The sequence below is a fragment of the Silene latifolia genome, chromosome 11, assembly GCF_048544455.1.
Source record: "Silene latifolia isolate original U9 population chromosome 11, ASM4854445v1, whole genome shotgun sequence".
Classification (NCBI taxonomy): domain Eukaryota; kingdom Viridiplantae; phylum Streptophyta; class Magnoliopsida; order Caryophyllales; family Caryophyllaceae; genus Silene; species Silene latifolia.
Genome location: NC_133536.1, coordinates 162,489,166 through 162,511,428, shown reverse-complemented (window position 1 = coordinate 162,511,428; position 22,263 = coordinate 162,489,166). Strand labels below are relative to the sequence as shown.

Here is a 22,263-nt window from a genome sequence, read left to right as displayed (position 1 = left end):
GTTTGAATGTGTTATATCATGTTCAGCTCTATCAGAAAAGGATAGAGCGGGCTTTTAACAAGAAGGTGAAGCCTAGGGGAATTAATGAAGGCGATTTAGTTCTCAAATCAGTAAGGGCTCTATTACCAGTCGATCCAAGAGGGAAGTTTAAGCCTAATTGGGCCGGTCCTTATCTCGTGAAGAAGATACTCACAGGAGGCGCGGTACGTTTGACAGATTTGGATGGAAATGATTTCTCGAATCCAACGAATCTGGATCAGTTGAAGAAAGACTATCCTTAAGACCTCACTCTCAAAGTTATGAAATAACACTTGAATTGTGATGTATTTGAATAAGTTTTAAGTTTGGCATTTGTTGCCACTGCCTGAAATATTTTATGAGAGAACTACGACCTCGGTTTGATTCTGTTGAAAAGCAGATACGTAGGCAACCCTTGAAAAGGGTACAGCCATAATAAAAATGAAATATTCAATGCAGAAACTGAGGATTTCTAATAAATAATACGTATCTTTTATTTTGATAAATCTGGGCGACGCCCATTACAAATCAAACTAAAAGCAAATAAAAGCATAATAGTAATACTAAATAATAGAGCCGTAACTACCACCTATCTTTAGTTGGGTCGCGTGTCCCGTCACTACGAGACGATGTCTCACCCATCATCATTCTTGCCCGTTTCTTCGGGGGGACCACGCTGTCTTCTCGCGGGCCCAATCTCTCTTTTACGCTTGGTCGAGGGCCAAGTCTCTCTGCAAGTGTCGGAACGTCACCACTTGTAGTACCCAGTCGGTCCCACACGCTAGGAGCACCAGGTTTAGCCCTAGGGTTCTCGTCAGGCCTAGTCTCGGTCTCAGTCGGGCCGGAATCGGCCCGATAAAGAATTGTCGATTTTTAACCCCTGTCATGCTTCTCCCGATCAATGGCATCATCTTTCTGTAGTTTCTTCCTTGCTTTAAGGCCCGGTTCTGTAGTCCATTTGAGATATGAAGGAGAAACCCAAGTAGACTCGCAGCGCTCGGGAATGCGCCACACGGTCCTTCGGCGCAACGCGTGGAGCCAAGTATGACATCTACCCTGAGAAATAACAAAAGCAGGACCTCGCGAAGCCTCTGTGGCAGGGACAATTTGTTGACGACCGAATTGGCGAAGCACTCGGTCCGGGTAAAAATAGAAGGGTGATCCAAGCCCAACAAAGTGACATACCGTGTATGATCAGTATCTGCGAGCCCGGTAAGCGAGCTCAAATGAAGCCATGGTAAGGACCAGCGAATGTGAGACCCTGTTCCGCTAATCAGCATATTTCGCGATAATCGGATCCTTGCTCGAATCGTAGCGCCGTCGCCGATTAGTGAGACTTCTGACATGATAATCTTCTGGTTTCAACGGCGGATCAATCAAACCAAGACGCTCGCTGAGCCATACCTGTTAGACAGTCAGAAAAAGGCAAGTAAAAAAAAACGAGAAAAAAATAGAAAAAGGACAAAAAAAAACGAGAAAAAAAAGAAAAAGGACGAAAAAAAACGAAAAAAAAAAAGAGACGGAAAAATTAAAAAGAGACGAAGAAAAGAGAAAAAAGGAAAAAAGAGAAGAAAGACAAACTTGCAGTAGACGGGTTGATCCCATGAAAACAGCATTCGGATTGGCTTTTTGTGCATCCAAACTTTTAATAGTCTCAGCTAGTATAATCCATGCAGGATTAACACCATTCTCCATTTGCTCCACGACTCGGATTAGTCTAGCTTGGCCGCGATAAGATGGAATTTCTATCGCCCCCTCGAAACAATAAAGATGCAATAGAATGAGGCCAAAGGCGCGGCGTCGATAAATGATCGGTATATCTGGGTCATTCGCACGCCGGAATTTGTGCACTAGCGCAAGCAGGTCCACCTTTCCACCATCGACGATGGTACGGGCTTCATCACGTGACAAGTTTAGATATTCGCGGTATTTTCGGGTCCAGTTGGACACAAAGTCGGGAACCACAGGCTCTTGCGTGGTCCTCCATCCTCCTAAGACGGTAAATTCTTCAGGAAGGGGACAGATTTCTCCCTCCGGAAAAGCAAAGACATGATTCTCGGGATCCCACACTCTCAGGCACTCTTTAAGAAATGCGGGTTGAATCATGAATTGCCCCAGGAAAATAATTTGTTGAATTCCCGCCGCATTCAGATTTTGGATTTCTAAACCCCTGAATTCTGTCGCCCATCCCTTCATGGTCCCAAACAGGGAATTCATGACTAGTTTTTTTCTAAGAAAGATATTCTTTTAAGCAGAGAGATTTCTGTTTGAGAAATTGTGGGAAATCTCAACCCTTAGCCCTTCCTTATATATGAAAAGAGATGAGGAATTTTGGAAGTATAATTCCTTTAGGTTTTGGAAATCTAAATCTTCTAGGAATTTTGGAAACTTGGAAGCCTACTAGCTTTAGGAAGTTTGGTAGCTTTTTGAAATAAGAAAGCAAGTCCCATACCTCCTCTATTTCGGCCGTGTAGGGCCCGTGTGGCATGCCAAGTGGGCCCCATCCGTCCCGGGTTTTGTTCGCTCATTTCTCTTGCGGAATTTGTCATAGTTCGTGCACCGAAGTGACTAATTTACAATCTCATCCCCTGCGCGTCCCGTGTTGAATTAACATCCCGTACACACTTACGGATTTTATTAGGTTACGCCCACATTGGTTACGGGTCAGAAAGTCCGAGTCTTTTCGTCAAAAGGTCGTGTCTACCCGTCGCTTTCACTCCGGAAATTTGAAATAAACTTCTGCGATTAATTTTATTGAAAACAAAATTATGTTTTGATTTGAAAAATCATTTAACTCCAGAAATTTGAAATAATTTTTCGCAATTAATTTTATTGAAAATAAAATTATGTGTTAATTCGAAAAATCATTTGGATCCAGAAAACTGAAGTAAATTCTCGCCTCGAAGAGGCCAACCATTTTCGAGATATTCAAAGTTCGGATCAATGACCCACCTTTCCTAAGCAATGTTCATGTCTGCGGGTCTATAACCCATTTTCCTTTTCTTTCAACTGGGGGCTCTGTCGCCGTCGGCTCCAGAGACCCATCAAAATTCGGTCGATGACCATTTCAAGTATCGAAATGTCGCTACGTGAATCGCGTGCTATATATTATGATTAAATTTACAGAATATGCTCCACGGGGGGCTGTCGCCGTCGGCTCAGAGACCACCACAAAACAGACAGGATGGCATCCTCCTAACAAAGATCGACAACAGAATGCTATGGAAATGACATTTCCCCAACAGAAACGTCAGTTTCAGTGAATCGTTCTCCCTAGCAGAACAGCGAAATTGATAAGCAAAGCGAAAGTTTTGTCTTTACTCACATGAAAAATGGGATATTGGCATCCGAGCCGAAGCAGCAGAAAGCTACAGGCCATCGAGCCGAACTACGACGCGGGTTTGATTCCGTCAGAAACGGATACGTAGGCGCCCGAGGATAAGGCTCAACCCACCATATATGCAATTTATGGGTCGATGACTAACAATGATTATAATTTGACGCAACAGAAGCAAGAGTTAATCCCCGACAAAGTTTCAGGTATGATCTCTTCTTATGGCTGGCGAGCTTATATACGCAAGTCTAATGGACTATAAACGACCCGCGGAATCCTCAGGTCGAAAGGGACCTGGGGTATACTTTGACTTTCGCCTTGTCCAAGCCTTAGTCAAAGTGGGGGCTCTGTAGATACCCATATCTGTCGATATTGGAATTTATAGAAAACCCGACAAACACCCGATGATGATAGGACGCATGTATTTATTACTTGTCATTGTCATTATTTGGGTTCGTTTTACGATGTGGAATGAGCATTGTCGACGGAGTATTTTACTAATTTAAATGATATTTAAATTAAAGCTTTTTTAAGTGAATTCGTTTTATTGTTTTAATTTGAATTTATTTTCTTAAATTTATTTTATTGAAAATAAAATATATTTTTTGATTTGAAAAATCATTTATTTTAATGTGTTAATTGATTTGAAAAATCGAATTTGAAAATTTAAAACTCGTTTCAACCACGCGTTTTGGAGCTCGATTTTAGCTCGGTTTTTGAGCCCGTTTTCTTTACGAGTTGGCACGAATCTCGAGTACACTAACCAACCTAGGCCTCTACCTATCCAAACCCAGTTCGAACCCCCTTACCCACACCCAAATCTCGTCCTAAACACTCCCCAACAAAGCCCAATTCCTTCCTTTACCCGTGTTTGTCTAGCCCATCGAAAGCCCTTCTAAACCGACTCAAACTTGGTCCAAACCTGCAACCCATCACCACCAACCCGTGCTTCACATTACCCAAAACAACCCAGCACCTAGAACACCACAAAACCCATCCAACTCCCGTCCAAAATACTCCACAAACAACCCGCAACACAAGCAGCCCCCCTGTTTTGCGTGCTCCAACCCGAGCCCAAAACCCGCTCCAAACAGCTACCAAACCCGTGCCCATTAACACTACACCATACCCTAGTATCCTACCCATATTAATTTAGCTTAACCACCAAGAAAACCCCCATACAAACCCTAAAAACCCCACGAATTAGCTGATGGACAGCAGCTATGCAAACCGAGCCCAACTGCTTGTTGCCCTACTTCTACCCTTCGAAACTCCTTATAAATACCCCCCCTTCACCATACATTCATTCCTCTAAGTTCTCCCCACAACATACTATAAATAACAACCATCAATCGTCCAAAAAAACCCTAAACTAAAGCCGTGACAGCCGCTCGAAAACAGGGACACAAATCTTGTTTTCGAGTTTCTGTCGTGGTCTTTGGCCTTGATTCTCGTGCACAAATCCTATTAAAACTTCTGGTTTGTTTCCATATTCACAAATTTCAATCTTTCTAGTTTCCAAAACATCTTTCGGTTTGAAAAATCGTTGAGAAACGAAGTCGTGGTGAGCGATTGAAAATCGCTGCTCAAGTCTGCCTTTTGAACGTGTTTGTTTCGTGATTTCAAAATTCAATTTCAATTGTCTTCGTCGACGACGGCCCCTCGAGATAAAATCTACGATCGATTACGACCCAAGACGGTGTCAATGATACATGTAGGTTGAGGGTGCATTAAAACTCCCTTCTCTCCTTTTTATTTCGTTTTTTTATTGTTTATTTACTAACCATTGTCTAACATCGTCTAACTAACATCGAAACTAGAATAGTTTGAGTATGAGTTAAAGTACCATTCCGGCACCTGCATTGACTTGAGATGGGAAAAAAATCCGCCATATCGGTCGGTCGTACACCCCGTCTCATTTACATATCCTCGTGTTGGAATAGGGCAATTTAATAAATCGAGTTTATTTAATTTACGTGTATTTATTTTTAACCATATAAAAATTGATTTTTTATGATTTTCCAAACCTATAATTTGTAATTTTAATTTAGGTAGATTTTCGTAATTTATTGCATTGATTTAGTATTTATTTCGTAATTAGCAATGTATTAATTCAAAACCCGCGAAGTGCACGGGTCAATTCTGACATATTTCGAAAATTTCAGATCCGTGCAGTGCACGGATTTGTCCAGGTTTTGTGTTTTAATTTGCTTCCTTGTTTGACTTTGTTTGATTAATCCTTAGTTTAATTAGTTTATGCTTTAGATTTTAATTTACATTATTTATAATTTATATTGTATGTATGAGCTAACCACTAATGTTTGTTAATACATCTTATGCTAAGCGTAAGCCTTCCTATCCCTCTCTTTGGATGTGTTTTTCTAGTTTAATCAATGAACCTCACATGCTAAACCACTTCGACGAAGTTAAATGCATTTTAAACGACTTAGAATGAAATTCACATGATAGGATTTAAATTCAATGGTTGCATACGCATGTGATATCTTTCCGAAATAGCCATCTTTCACCTAGTAGAGACCGTTATTGCAACGGGCGGGGTTGGGTGTTGTTTTAATGAAATTAAATTAACTTCCTAACACGTAAAGTCACACGAATTCAAATCTCTAAAATTGGTTTCTAAATTCCATTTAAAAATTTAGTGGCGACTCTTTTAAAATTAAAAATGTTTTGAAAAAGCATTTGAGTGGAGCGTTTTTCCATGGTCCTCATCTCTTTTCAAATAATTTGTCGAATTCCCGCCGCATTCAGATTTTGGATTTCTAAACCCCTGAATTCTGTCGCCCATCCCTTCATGGTCCCAAACAGGGAATTCATGACTAGTTTTTTTCTAAGAAAGATATTCTTTTAAGCAGAGAGATTTCTGTTTGAGAAATTGTGGGAAATCTCAACCCTTAGCCCTTCCTTATATATGAAAAGAGATGAGGAATTTTGGAAGTATAATTCCTTTAGGTTTTGGAAACCTAAATCTTCTAGGAAATTTGGAAACTTGGAAGCCTACTAGCTTTAGGAAGTTTGGTAGCTTTTTTAAATAAGAAAGCAAGTCTCATACCTCCTCCATTTCGGCCGTGTAGGGCCCGTGTGGCACGCCAAGTGGGCCCCATCCGTCCCGGGTTTTGTTCGCTCATTTCTCTTGCGGAATTTGTCATAGTTCGTGCACCGAAGTGACTAATTTACAATCTCATCCCCTGCGCGTCCCGTGTTGAATTAACATCCCGTACACACTTACGGATTTTATTAGGTTACGCCCACATTGGTTACGGGTCAGAAAGTCCGAGTCTTTTCGTCAAAAGGTCGTGTCTACCCATCGCTTTCACTCCAGAAATTTGAAATAAACTTCTGCGATTAATTTTATTGAAAATGAAATTATGTTTTGATTTGAAAAATCATTTAACTCCATAAATTTGAAATAATTTTTCGCAATTAATTTTTGATTCGAAAAATCATTTGGATCCAGAAAACTGAAATAAATTCTCGCCTCGAAGAGGCCAATCATTTTCGAGATATTCAAAGTTCGGTTCAATGACCCACCTTTTCTAAGCAATGTTCATGTCTGCGGGTCGATGACCCATTTTCCTTTTCTTTCAACTGGGGGCTTTGTCGCCGTCGGCTCCAGAGACCCATTAAAATTCGGTCGATGACCATTTTAAGTATCAAAATGTCGCTACGTGAATCGCGTGCTATATATTATGATTAAATTTGCAGAATATGCTCCAACTGGGGGCTCTGTCGCCGTCGGCTCCAGAGACCACCATAAAACAGACAGGATGGCATCCTTCTAACAAAGATCAACAACAGAATGCTACGGATATGACATTTCCCCAACAGAAACGTCAGTTTCAGTGAATCATTCTCCCTAGCAGAACAGCGAAATTGATAAGCAAAGCGCAAGTTTTGTCTTTACTCACATAAACAATGGGATATTGGCATCCGAGCCGAAGCAGCAGCAAGCTACAGGCCATCGAGCCGAACTACGACGCGGGTTTGATTCCGTCAGAAACGGATACGTAGGCGCCCGAGGATAAGGCTCAACCCACCATATATGCATTTTATGGGTCGACGACCAACGACGATAATTCGACACAACAGAAGCAAGAGTTAATCCCCGACGAAGTTTCAGGTATGATCTCTTCTTATGGCTGGCGAGCTTATATACACAAGTCTAATGGACTATAAATGACCCGCAGAATCCTCAGGTCGAGAGGGATCCGGGGTATACTTTGACTTTCGCCTTGTCCAAGCCTCAGTCAAAGTGGGGGCTCTGTAGATACCCATATCTGTCGATATTGGAATTTATAGAAAACCCGACAAACACCCGATGATGATAGGACGCATGTATCTATTAGTTGTCATTGTCATTATTTGGGTTCGTTTTACGATTGTGGAATGAGCGTTGTCGACGGAGTATTTTATTAATTTAAATGATATTTAAATTAAAGTTTTTTTAAGTGAATTCATTTAATTTATTTCCTTAAATTTATTTAATTGAAAATAAAATATATGTTTTGATTTGAAAAATCATTTATTTTAATGTGTTAATTGATTTGAAAAATCGAATTTGAAAATTTAAAACTCGTTTCAACCACGCGTTTTGGAGCTCGATTTTAGCTCGGTTTTTAAGCCCGTTTTCTTTACAAGTTGGCACGAATCTCGAGTACACTAACCAACCTAGGCCTCTACCCATTCAACCCAGTTCGAACCCCCATATCCACACCCAAATCTCGTCCTAAACACTCCCCAACACAGCCCAATTCCTTCCTTTACCCGTGTTTGTATAGCCCATCGAAAGCCCTTCTAACCTGACTCGAACTTGGTCCAAACCCGCAACCCATCACCACCAACCCGTGCTCCACATTACCCACAACAACCCAGCACCTAGAACACCACAAAACCCATCCAATTCCCGTCCCAAATACTCCACAAACAACCCGCAACACAAGCAGCCCCCCCTGTTTTGCGTGCTCCAACCCGAGCCCAAAACCCGCTCCAAACAGCTACCAAACCCGTGCCCATTAACCCTACACCATACCCTAGTATCCTACCCATATTAACTTAGCTTAACCACCAAGAAAACCCCCATACAAACCCTAAAAACCCCACGAATTAGCTGATGGACAGCAGCTATGCAAACCGAGCCCGACTGCTTGTTGCCCTACTTCTACCCTTCGAAACTCCTTATAAATACCCCCCCCCCCTTCACCATACATTCATTCCTCTAAGTTCTCCCACAACATACTATAAATAACAACCATCAATCGTCCAAAAAACCCTAAACTAAAGCCGTGACAGCCGCTCGAAAACAGGGACACAAATCTTGTTTTCGAGTTTCTGTCGTGGTCTTTGGCCTTGATTCTCGTTCACAAATCCTATTAAAACTTCTGGTTTGTTTCCATATTCACAAAATTCAGTCTTTCTAGTTTCCAAAACATCTTTCGGTTTAAAAAATCGTTGAGAAACGAAGTCGTGGTGAGCGATTGAAAATCGCTGCTCAAGTCTGCCTTTTGAACGTGTTTGTTTCGTGATTTCAAAATTCAATTTCAATTGTCTTCGTCGACGACGGCCCCTCGAGATAAAATCTACGATCGATTACGACCCAAGACGGTGTCAACGATACATGTAGGTTGAGGGTGCATTAAAACTCCCTTCTCTCCTTTTTATTTCGTTTTTTTTATTGTTTATTTACTAACCATTGTCTAACATCGTCTAACTAACATCGAAACTAGAATAGTTTGAGTATGAGTTAAAGTACCATTCCGGCACCCGCGTTGACTTGAGATGGGAAAGAAATCCGCCACATCGGTCGGTCGTACACCCCGTCTCATTTACATATCCTCGTGTTGGAATAGGGCAATTTAATAAATCGAGTTTATTTAATTTACGTGTATTTATTTTTTAACCATATAAAAATTGATTTTTTATGATTTTCCAGACCTATAATTTGTAATTTTAATTTAGGTAGATTTTCGTAATTTATTGCATTGATTTAGTATTTATTTTGTAATTAGCAATGTATTAATTCAAAACCCTCGCAGTGCACGGGTCAATTCTGACATATTTCGAAAATTTTAGATCCGTGCAGTGCACGGGTTTGTCCAGGTTTTGTGTTTTAATTTGCTTCCTTGTTTGACTTTGTTTGATTAATCCTTAGTTTAATTAGTTTATGTTTTAGATTTTAATTTACATTATTTATAATTGATATTGTATGTATGAGCTAACCACTAATGTTTGTTAATACATCTTATGCTAAGTGTAAGCCTTCCTATCCCTCTCTTTTGATGTGTTTTCTAGTTTAATCAATGAACCTCACATGCTAAACCACTTCGACGAAGTTAAATGCATTTTAAACGACTTAGAATGAAATTCGCATGATAGGATTTAAATTCAATGGTTGCATACGCATGTGATATCTTTCCGAAATAGCCATCTTTCACCTAGTAGAGACCGTTATCGCAACGGGCGGGGTTGGGTGTTGTTTTAATGAAATTAAATTAACTTCCTAACACGTAAAGTCACACGAATTCAAATCTCTAAAATTGGTTTCTAAATTCCATTTAAAAATTTAGTGGCGACTCTTTTAAAGTTAAAAATGTTTTGAAAAAGCATTTGAGTGGAGCGTTTTTCCATGGTCCACACAACATCACATCTGGGGATTGATACTTTGTCTTTGTTGAATCTGGTCAGGAATGCTCTGATTGTCTCGCCAGGTTTTTGCTTAATTCTGTATAGGTAACTGGATCTCTTTTCAAGTTCCCTGCTGCTGGAAAATTGATGGTTGAACGAGTTTATCAGATCTGCAAAGGAGTTGATGCTCCCATTTGGCAGATTGATGTACCACTGGAGGTTAGGTCCGGTCAGGGTTGTTCCAAAACCCTTGCACATGCATATTTGTCGCAACTCACTGGGTATGGAGGCTGCCAACATTCTTTGTTTGTAGTAGGCTACATGGTTCTGAGGATCTGTGGTTCCATCATAGATTCTTATTGATGGGACCACAAACTTCTTAGGTAGATCTATCTTTGCTATCTCATCCACGAAGGGAGAGTCAGCATAACTTTCAGGGTTGGCTTCCTCAATGGTTGCAGGTACTCCAAGAATCTTCTCAAATTTCTCATGGAGTTTCTGGATCTCCTGGAGCATGGCCATCATTATAGCTGTATTAGTCTGATCTGGGATAGCCTCATCATTTGGAATATCTTCTGAATCTGTGTCATGATCTCCTACTTTGGATTTTGATGGGGTTGGAGTACCAAAGTTGGAGAAATCAATGTTTCTGATAATGGAAGAGAATGGTGTTACAGGCTGAATCTTCAATTTTGAGTCTGAAACTTTGTCTCTTAGCCTTTGCTTCAGACTAGATTCTGATTCTTTAGTTTCATGACTTCAGCTTCAGCCTGGGCCATTTTCTTCTTCAGTTGCTCCATTTCCAATAGTTGTTATTTGGCAGCAGCCAGTTGTTGTTCAATGCTGTCTCTAATCATTTTTTTAGAATCGTTTTGTGTTGTTTGGATTTAGGTTTTGATTATTTTTGAGCTAGATGCCCCACGGTGGGCGCCAATTGTTTTAGCAGGAATTCTCACGAAGATAATGTCATGACAGGGATGTATTTGCAGGGCAATCTAACTCAAAATAAGTAGCCTGACTAGTACGACAGATTGAATAAAGAACAAATACTAAAGTAAGACACAAAGATTTATACGTGAAAAAACTCTGGGAATAAGGGAAAAAACAACGGGCACCAAGCCAGGAGGGATTATTACTATGATTTTAGGTGTCCTGGCAGGGAATGTGTATGTCAGGCGAGGAATAGAGTAAGGCTTCTTAATAATAATGCTAAGTAGTTTATGAATACAAATATGGGAGCAAAAATGCGAGTGAATAAGTAAGTGTCTTCTCTTTTCTTCTTCTTTGATATTTATAGTGGCCTTGCAACGATTCTTTGAGGTTGTTTTAGGCTTTCCTGGTAAATACGTCTCGCCGGGAATAAGAGTATCTTCGTCTTATGACCCCACCGACCTCCCAATAGTTGTGTAAACATAGAAATCATTAACGAATGAATTGAAATAAGTTGTTTACGTTAGTATGTGTCGTTTTGTGTGTTGTGGTATGAAATATGTTTAGTTGATGGATGAAATCTAACGTGTTTAGTAAGAATAATGATGCGGTAATTGGTGAATGCATGTAGGAATTTTATGAGTCTTATGCATGATCGAGTCTTTTGACGACTAGAGTGGGACGATACGATACGATGATGGATAAGAGCACATGTGTGATTACGTGGTTTATGCATAACATGAGTTAGTCGGGAATAAGAAATATCGAAGAATTGAGTCACCTTAGATGAGGTATTTGACCGTGGTACAATTATCATCTACGAAGTCATGATCTATACAGGTATATCTAGAGTCACGAGTTATGCACAATAAGACTAGACCCGAACCATGATAGTGAGAATGAATGTTGAGCTTGACTTGTACTCTAACCTATGAGTCTAGTCTCATCTAGTTTTGGGATATCTTTTGGGATTTTGGCCTAGATATCGTTGATTGTGGATGTGAGCGGAGAGAATATGAAAATTATTTTCACAAAGGAAAGCCTAAAACAACCTCAAAGAATTGTTGCAAGGCCACTATAAATATCAAAGAATAAGAAAAGAGAAGACACTTACTTATTCACTCGCATTTTTGCTCCCATATTTGTATTCATAAACTACTTAGCATTATTATTAAGCAACCTTACTCTATTCCTCGCCTGACATACACATTCCCTGCTAGGACACCTAAAATCATAGTAATAATCCCTCATGGCTTGGTGCCCGTGGTTTTTTCCCTTATTCCCAGGGTTTTTCCATGTATAAATCTTTGTGTCTTACTTTAGTATTTGTTCTTTATTAAATCTGTTGTACTAATCAGGCTACTTATTTTGAGTTAGATTGCCCTGCAAATACATCCCTGGCAGGACATTATCTTTGTGAGAATTCCTGCTAAAAGAACGGCATTTGCATTATAACATGTTTAGTGGTTAATTGCATCATTAAGAGGATGATTATGGTATATTTGGTTGTACTTCATGTATTTGTTATTATTTTGTATATGGAGGATGTGTTGTTGTTGAGGAGACGTAAGATGGTTAGGAAACCTACTTGTGCTTGAGTCGCCTCTTGAAACTTACCACTCCAGGTGGGATGTGCACATTAATGGCTTGAGTCACGGAGGGACACGTGTGGTTAAGACACAACGTATGGCAGGGGATCCGGTTGGCTTTTGGACCTTGTACGTCTGGGCGTGTCCCGGTACCTATTATTGGTTGTTCGTATGTCTGGGTGTATCCCGGTACCAGTGTGGTTTTCGATATGTCTGGGCGTGTCCCGGTACTGTGGTAGTGGAGGTTGGTTGATAGTGTGTCATTCATACTAGTAGTCACGTTGCATGTTCACACACTTGAGTCGTGTCACACTTTATTTGTTTATTGAAACTGATATTTGTGTGTCTGTGTAATTGTCACCTATTTCCAGGGTGGCCTGTCGATCCATATGATATTTCCGATCATATAGGGAGCAAATTAAGTACAAGTTGTTTGGATAGCACGCGGGAAACGGGACGAACTTGATGAGTCACGAGACAAGTATATTTTGTTAGATGAGTATAGTGGTCATGAGTTGTATTTTATTCACTAGTTTATGGTTTGTAATTACTTAACTTATTTATTTATAATAAATGATTCTTGATTGTATCTCTGAATTACTGGCTCGGGAAACCGAGATGGTAACATCTTCCAATTACTTTGGCCGGGAAAGAAGGGGGTGTTACAAGAAGAGAATGCATCAGGACCAGGACTCTTACTGGATGTTTAATTTTAAATTTGTTATATGTAAAATTGAATCATTTAGTATGTAATACATAGTGTTTATAAATAATGGTTCGTCTCTATTGTGATGGTCACATATTATGACAGAGAAATGTGACCATTTTAACATAAAAAGTAATCATCTACATATTCTTATTTATCAGATAGTGGTTCCTATTTATCATAAAATGCTCACATTTCTTCTGTTATAAGCCTGGGACGAGTCACAATCGAGAATATGTATATAGATAAATGTACAAAAAAAAATCATCTGGTATTTACCTAAAATTCCAAGCCTATGCACATATTACAATAGACTAGATATGAACGCTAAACTTTCGTAGTATATATCCTTGTTTTCCTCCTGCCAAAAAAAATAAATGTAAAATCTGTTAACTGTATGACAACGGTATTTGATAACTTGTTTTTCAAAAGGAATATTATTTTGAGTTTAAATACTCCCAAATCACATACTCCCTTCGATCCATACCAATGGTAACATGGGGAAATATGGGTTATTTAAGAAAAGGGGAAAAAGTGAGGGGTAAAGTTGGAAAGTTTGATTGGAGCCACTTGAATAATGTAATGTTTTAATTGCGTTTAGGTGGGTTAAATAGGTGGTGCGTGAGTGGGTCATTTGATGACAAACTTGTAAATAGGTAGTGAGGGATAACTTAGTCATTTTTTAGGCCAAATAAGATATGGTATCATTAGTGTGCATCATCCGTTTTACGTAAGTGTTACCATTGGTGTGGATCGGAAGTTTACATAGTAATATACATACATACATACATACATACATACATACATACATACATACATACATACATACATACATACATACATACATACATACATACATACATACATACATACATACATACATACATACACATGATTATAAGTTTTAATACTCCAAATAATAATAATAATAATAATAATAACGGAAAATTCACATGTTACCCCTAAGGCTTTACATTTTGCGCGAACTACCTAATTTTTTTATTTGAAAAACATTTGGAGGCTATAAGCCGTGTTTATGAGTTCAGAAAGTGACGAATTTTTTTCCGAAGCAATCAGATTTTTGAGAACTACGATTTGGAATAAAAATTTGACGTATTTCGATCTCGTGTCTAGGACTTTTTGTATGTCAAAAGTTTTTTAACCGAACAAATTTTGTGTGACCTTATCTCTTGGTCATGAGTTCGAAACTCGACAACTTTTTATGATAAATAGGAACCATTATGATGCAATATCCAAAGCGGAGAAATCAATATCCTTGAAGATGATGATATCCAAAGCGGAGTAGTCATGCTTTCCATCGCCATCAACAATATATTTTCCAAGCTAGAGGTGTCATCAACAATTTAAATACTTGGCTTTCTTACATGGAATATAAGTTCGTCACTCTTAAAGATTAGTTTACAGGGGTGAGTAAAAAGCTTGATATCAGCTAGTGAAGGAGGGTGTCAAAACAATCCTTCCACCTGACAATACCGAGGAGAAGGAAATGACAAACGAACGGTTTATTCCTAGTTCTACACGCATCTCACATCCGTCTTTTCTAGAAATCAAGATCACCAAAGGCAATCTTTTGGAGCCTTCACTAAAGAACTTAAAACGCCTTCAAAGGTCGTGCATCAATTTAGGTATACCTTATTCCTCAGCTTTGAACAAATTGTCCTCTTTGGGTATTTTTCAACCTATCAATCCAACCCCAGGCCCAACACCAGAAAGAAGTAACCGATTCTGGAATGATAGCATGTATTGCATATACCATAGGGACAAAGGCCACGACATTGAAATATACCATAAACTCAGGTATGCAAACAATACGGAGGTGATAATGGCACGATCTCTATCTCACTCCTAACCAAATACGGGCGAAGAGGATGAACATTCCACCAATCATTTGATGAAAAAGATGAAAAACCAACTCACAAATGTCTGATCAGTGAGAGGAGGCAACTCTTATTAAAAGAGTGATCGACCGTCCGCGCACCCAGTTTATATTTCTCGCTTGAAAAATGGCATTAAAACCATCGAGGACCTAACAACTGAGAATGTTCGTATCATTGAAATCATTCAAGGAGGTTTAACGTCCGCGCCAACTCCTAATGAACAGACCATCCACATCACCGAAGTAAGATTTGTAGAGCCTTCACCAGAAAGAGCCACACATCCCCAAGGGTCATTTTTCAACTTGGGCATGCCTTATGTCTTGCCTTCAAAAGACTCGTTTTTGAAGGGCTAGTCCAATGAATTGGTCCAACACCAAACCCTGAACCCAAAAAGAAAAGCTGCTTTTGGGATGACTCTCAATATTCTCTTTTTCACAAGGGTAATGGACATTGATACTAAGATGTGTTACAAACTCAAACATAACATTTAGAAAATGCTCAATCATGGCAGGATATCTGTATCAACCCTAGATTTATCCATTAAGGGAGAAAAATGACCCTCATAGACATCTTACCCTCCAAAAGCAGGAAGTCTCTTAAACTCCTATCCTTCTAGTGTCCCAAACAACGAGGATGGGGTGCTTAAGTGATTCATCGATCAAGACTAGACGTTCAAGCCGCCGGACTGAAAGAGGTTCTTAATATTCTATAACTCTATTTCTTTGTTTTTGAACTTATATTTAATTTCTTTAGATTTATATAAAATAAACTTACTATTAAGCTGAACTTAAGTCGAGTTTGAGGTTTTTCCAACCAGCTATCTTAAGCTTCACTTATATGATCGATGAGATTTGAGTCGAGCTCAAACTCAAATTTCTGTGATGATTTCGAGATAATCCTAGACTGCCTCGATTCCATGCACAACTCCTATATATACAATTTGGGATACGAAATTTGGAACTGCAAAATAGAATTAAAAATCTCGAAAAAAGGAACTGTTTTATTGGCTAGGACATATAATGAGTTGTTAAATTTTGGTAACCTAATTTTTTTTGAAAAATGAGATAGCGCCACTCGGTGTTACTGAAATTCAGTGTCACCGAGGTTATAATCGTAAAAGATTTTGAAATTTTCATTTCCCACCTTAAAATTTTGAATTTTAAACAAATTTTAATTCAAGGGCAATTTGGGAATTAACTAATACAATTAACCTAATATCGATTTAGCAAATCAATCCCCCATGAATTAGTTACCTATTTGCTAAATTTGCTCCACCAAAATATGTATTGTGAAAAACAAATTTTACATTTCTATTCTCCAATAGATGCCTTGTTTGTGCGCAAGAAGTATCAACATTGATACAATTTTCACTTCCATGATGCAAGAGATGAAGAGAATATAAAACCAATCCGGATTGTAGAAGGCTGAACATTAATGTTATGGTTGTTAGTTTCTACCTGTTCTTTATTCGCAGAAGTATATGGCATATTCAAATAGGTAATAAACAAGTTTCACGAATTGAATTCGAATCGATACATTGCATTATCCGGAATATTTGTCGATGATATTTTTTAATTTGTCACAATCTTAAAATCGAAACAATGTGAGACCAACTCTTTTTAATTTAAACCACAACTCAAAGATTAATTACACTTCCCGGTAGGACTGTAAATAATCTAAGCCGGCTTGTAGAGCCCTCAGAATTAGCTCGGTCAAAGCTCGGCTCGAAATCGGTCGAAACTGATTCCGAGCCGATCTCGAGCCGAGGTTTACAAAATCCGAGCCGATTCCAAGCTTAGTAGAGTTCGGCTCGGAAGCTCGAGTGGGCTCGTTTTATTTTTTATTATTATTTAGTTTTGACATTTTACAGTGGTTTTTGTTCTTAGTAAAATGTTATTTAGAATTTATGAGTATATTTTTATTATAGTTGATAAAAATTATATATTTGCAGTTAACTTAACTTATATTATTTTTAATTAGATATAAAATTTTAAAAAAGTAAAGAAAATAATGATTTAATTGAGCTCGTGCTTAATCCGAGCTGATTCCGAGCTTTAATTTTTTGAGCTCGGAGAATTCCGAGCCGATTCCGAGCTCAAACTCAAATTTTCGAGCCGATTTCAAGCCCACCCGAATTCGAGCTCAGATCGGCTCGGTTACAACCCTACTTCCTGATTCACATTCCGGTCAAGTTTATGATCGTATTATCGAGAACCCGTCTCAAATTAAATTGATGTTATATAGTGTAAATTTTGTCGGGTTTAAACATACAGATTTCTGTATATGTTGGTGTGTTAAAATTCATGTCATTTAGCTTTGAAATTATAATTTCTGATATTGACAACTAACAATGAAATTTTCGTTTAGTGAATGCAAGTTAATTAAGCTACTACTAGAGCTAGTACTAGTTTTTCAAGAGATGTGTTCCTGGTCTCTGCTGGTAGTAGAGACTTGCTTACGTAGTATACTGGCCTCTGTTCCTTCTCCTGTTCTCTGACTAGAATAGTGCTCACTGCCACCTCTGTGACGGCCAGGTAGAGGAACAGTGGTTCTCCTGGTTCCGGTTTTGACAGTAGCGGTGGGCTGTTGAGGTAGTTTTTCAGCTCTCTGAATGCTTGCTCGTGATCTGCAGTCCACTCGAACTTTTGGCTTTTCCTTAGTATGTCGTAGAATAACCTGCGCTTATCTGAGGATCTTGAGATGAACCCGCTCAGGGCTGCTACCTTGCCAGCTAGCCTTTGAACGTCCTTAGGCTTTTCAGGTGACTCCAATTGCAAGACAGCCTTGATTTGCTCGATGCTGGCTTCTATCCCTCTTTGAGTTACAATGTAACCTAAGAATTTTCCATAGTATACCCCGAAGGTACAATTATATGGATTTAGCTTCATTTTGTATTCCCTCAGGGTGCTGAATGTTTCTGCCAGATGTTGCATATGATCTTTGGCTTTCTCTCATTTTACTACCATATCATCGATATACCTCCATAGTTCTTCCTATTTGCTCTTTAAACATGTGGTTGACCAGCCTTTGATATGTGGAACCTGCATTCTTTAGGCCGAATGGCATGACGTTAACGTTGTAACAATATATTCCTCTTTCAGACATGAATGCCGTTTTTTCTTGATCTGCAGGATCCATCTTAATTTGATTGTATCCACTCCATGCGTCCAGGAATGTCAGCATCTCATGTCTAGCTGTCGCATCCACCGTTGTATCGATGTGAGGTAGTGGGAAAGGATCTTTAGGACATGCTTTGTTGAGGTCGGTAAAGTCCACACATACTCTCCACTTCCCATTCTTCTTAGGTACCACCACCACGTTGGACAACCACTCTGTATATTTTACCTCTCTTATCTTCTTTGCTGCCAGAACGCTATCTACCTTTTGATTAATTACCTTATTCCTTTCTGCTGCAAACTTCCTTTTTCTCTGCTGGATGGGTTTACACTTTGGGTCAACACTGAGCTTATGCGTTATGATGGACCGATCTATTCCTATCATGTCGTCGTGTGACCATGCGAAACAGTCCATGTTATCTTGCAGAAATTTGATTAACTGCTGTCTTAGGTTCCCTGTGCATCCGGCTCTAATTAACACGGTCCTTTCTGGGTGCAGCTTGTCCAGGTTGATCTGATCTAACTCCTCGACTGGGGGCTCAATGTATTCATCCTGGACAGGCTGCTTCTGTAATTGCTATGCTGGAGGACTGGTGGTGCACTTTAGTGCTTTCTTGTATCAGCCTCTAGCTTCCTCCTCATCTCCTCGTATTGTTTCTACCCCCCATGGAGTGTAGAATTTTATGCATTGATGATATGTTGAGGGGACTGCTTTCATTTGGTGCAGCCAGAGTCTTCCCAGAATGACGTTGTAGGTGGAGGTTCCATCTATGACCAGATACCTGATTTGCTTGTTGACCCCTCCTACATAGGTTGGGATGACTATCTCGCCTAGTGAGTTGGCTGTCTCCCCGCTGAAGCCTACTAGCGAGATGGTTTTCTTCTGCAAGTCCTTCTCGCTGAATCTCATATTTTCTATAATTTTCAGCATGATTAGATTCACCGAGCTGCCTGTATCTACTAAGACCTTTCTAACTGTGCAGTTATCCATTGACAGGGTGATTATGAGTGCATCATGATGTTCCCGTTCGTCATATGTGTCTCCTTCATCAAAGGTGACAACTGGTAAATCACGTGCGAAATTTTGCAAGAATTTGCTGGTCTATCTTCTTTAGTACCGGTGGCATGCCTCTTAGCTGCCGAGTACGTTAGCCCACTTATATCTGAGCCGCTTGTTATCACGTTTATGATCTTGGTGCATGTGGATGGATTTGCAGGCTTCGCGGAGCCTACCTTATCCTGTTGTTTGCCCCCACGTGGTAATAGGTGGCTCAGTTCACCTTGTTTGTACATGCGCTTGATCTCTCTTCGCAGTGTGTAACAGTCTTTAGTGTTATGCCCAATATCGCGATGGAATTCACACTTCTTCTTGCTATCTTTTTGCCATGCATGTTATTCTACCACTGCAAAACAAACACGGCAAACTGACGGAAAAAACCGTCAGAATAGCCTGTTTTCCGTCAGGAATACGCACTCCTAACGGTTTTTCCGTCAAGATTAAAGCGTCACTACAATTGGTCACAGAAAATTAATTTCTGACGGTATTTTCGTCACATGCTGAACTACTGATGGTTATTCCGTCCAAAAGTTATATTTAGGGCCACGTAGCAAGTCAACAAAATGTTGACATGTTTGACGGAAAAACCGTTAGTATAGTGGTATTGCTGACGGAAATTCCGTCACTATGGTCAACATTTTGTTGACTTATGTGACGGTATTTCCGTCAGGAATCCCTCTATTCTGACGGTTTTTCAGGGGATTTGGTCAAGATTTTGTTGACTTATGTGACGGTATTTCCGTCAGGAATCCCTCTATCCTGACGGTTTTTCCGTCAGTTTGGTCAAGATTTTGTTGACTTTCCTGACGGAATTTCCGTCAGGACCTATATGGGCAGTGGCTGGAAATAGCAGCTTGCTGCCCAGCCACAATGCGGATTTTTCATTGTTTTTACGCACCAAACCTGCAAAAACCAAATACAACCGTCGGCCGTCAAGCGGGAATCCATTATCATGTCGACCGCATGAGCGGGAATCAAGAGTAGACAACGAAATCATCGATAGAAAACCAAACACGATTGGAAGAACGACGTTATTACATAAAAACTAAAGGTCAAATTTTTACGTGTCTCATAAAATAATGTCTTTTACATACCAACTAAACTACTAATCCATAATCATAAGTGTCCTAAGGTAGCCTTAACTAAACTACTAACATAAGAACATAGACGACGGTACTAATAATTACCTAGAGGCTCAATAAAGTCACTACCAAAGCCATGCCCGCCATCCTCATTGTCTTCTCTACGGTAAGGGCAGGTGAAACCTGAGCACGAGGGAGGGGGTTGAGATTGGCGCATCTCAGCCAAAGCTTTTTGCATTTCTGCCATTTGCTCAGCTTGGAGACGGACTCTTTCTTGAGTGGCGCGCATTTCTTCCTCAAGACTTTGTCGTGCGGCTCGCTCATTGTTTATTTGGGTGGCAAATTGAGTAAGTTGGGTAGGAGTGTAAAAGAATGATCGACGAGTACGTAAAGTAAATAATAGGTAACTTTTAAATTACCTTAAACCAATTCCACATCTTCAAACGCTGCGCTTGGCTCGCCTCACTCCATTTGGTGAAGTACTCTTCATCTGAAATGTTATTTGTGAACGACCAACTGACATATTTTTTTACGCACTTGTCACTCCACCTGAAAATTAAAACAAACATATATTGAAAATTTAAATAAAATGATTTGAATGATATATATTTCATAAAGCTAAAAATAAATTTTAGAACACTTACCATTTACCACCTGGTTTGTTTTGTGAGAGAATTATCTGCATATTATCCTGTTCCGGTGTTATAGTCTCAACACCCTCGTCATCATCATTATCAATCTCATCGTTCTCCTCGTTACGGCGACTTCTCCCACTACTGCTCCCTATCAACTTTCGAATGAAACCTGCCATATACTAATCATAAACAACAGAAATTGTCAGTTCAATAAAAATCGTTAGTACAAATTGTTAGTCCAAAAAAATTGGAGTGTCATGAACAATATAATAAATAAATAATTTAACACCGCAATTTGGTAGTCCAAACAAAAATGAAGTGTCATGATTAAGATGTTTCAATTTGATTCAATGATTAAAATTCATACATAAAAATGATTTCATTAAAATTCATACATTAATATAGTAGAATTACAACAAATCCCATCACTCATCACTATCACTATCACTATGAATCAAAAGAGGTTCATCATCTGAAAAAAGAATTCCGACTTCTTCATCTTCTTCCCCATTTTCCTTTATTCTATTTTCTTCAACTTCAACTTCATTATCCTTTTCTTCTCCAACATCCCCGTCATATTCCCTTTCACCCATTTCCACAACCACTTCATATTCATCTTCAGTTTCTGACTCTTCCACCAAAATTGGTGAAGATGCGTGATCATTGACAACCACATCCTCTTGGATTTCAATTTCGTCAACAGGAGCATCAACATGTGATCTTGCCTTGATTTTAAAAACCGCGGACCATTGTTGATTACCTTTCTTAGTGGTTGGATAAGGAGCATAACAAATTTGATCGACTTGAAAAACTGCCACGAATGGGTTATGTCCACGAAACTTCTTTTTCTCATTTACATCTACAAGTCCGTATGCCTTATGGATATTAAGTCCTAGTTGGGAATTTTCAAACCAATCACATTTAAACAATATCACCCTATAAACCATTTTCTCGGTATAATAACCAAGCTTAATTACTTCATTTAGGGTTCCATAATAGTCCAAACCTTCTGTAGAATTCACACAAACCCCATTACTTGAGGTAGATTTCGTAAGATCAACTCCCTCCTTATATGCTCGAAATTTATAGCCATTGATAGAATATCGTCTTCATGTCTTCACCTTGCTACTAGGACCTAATGCTAGAGCTATTATTAAAGGATCCTTTAATCTATAAGACTATCAATAAAACAATATGTTAATTAAGGTGTTATATATATATATATATATATATATATATATATATATATATATATATAT

The 22,263-nt window shown here is 39.1% G+C and overlaps 1 protein-coding gene across 1 annotated transcript; it reads right to left on the bottom strand.

Annotated features, from left to right (window-relative positions):
* Window positions 1-1,287: 1,287 nt before the first annotated feature.
* Window positions 1,288-2,235, bottom strand: LOC141614262 (uncharacterized). Its single transcript, XM_074433024.1, has 2 exons — window positions 1,600-2,235; window positions 1,288-1,422 (listed from the first exon to the last, which is right to left on the bottom strand). The coding sequence occupies exons 1-2, from the start codon at window positions 2,233-2,235 to the stop codon at window positions 1,288-1,290; spliced, it is 771 nt and encodes a 256-aa protein (XP_074289125.1).
* Between the last annotated feature and the right edge of the window lie 20,028 nt (window positions 2,236-22,263).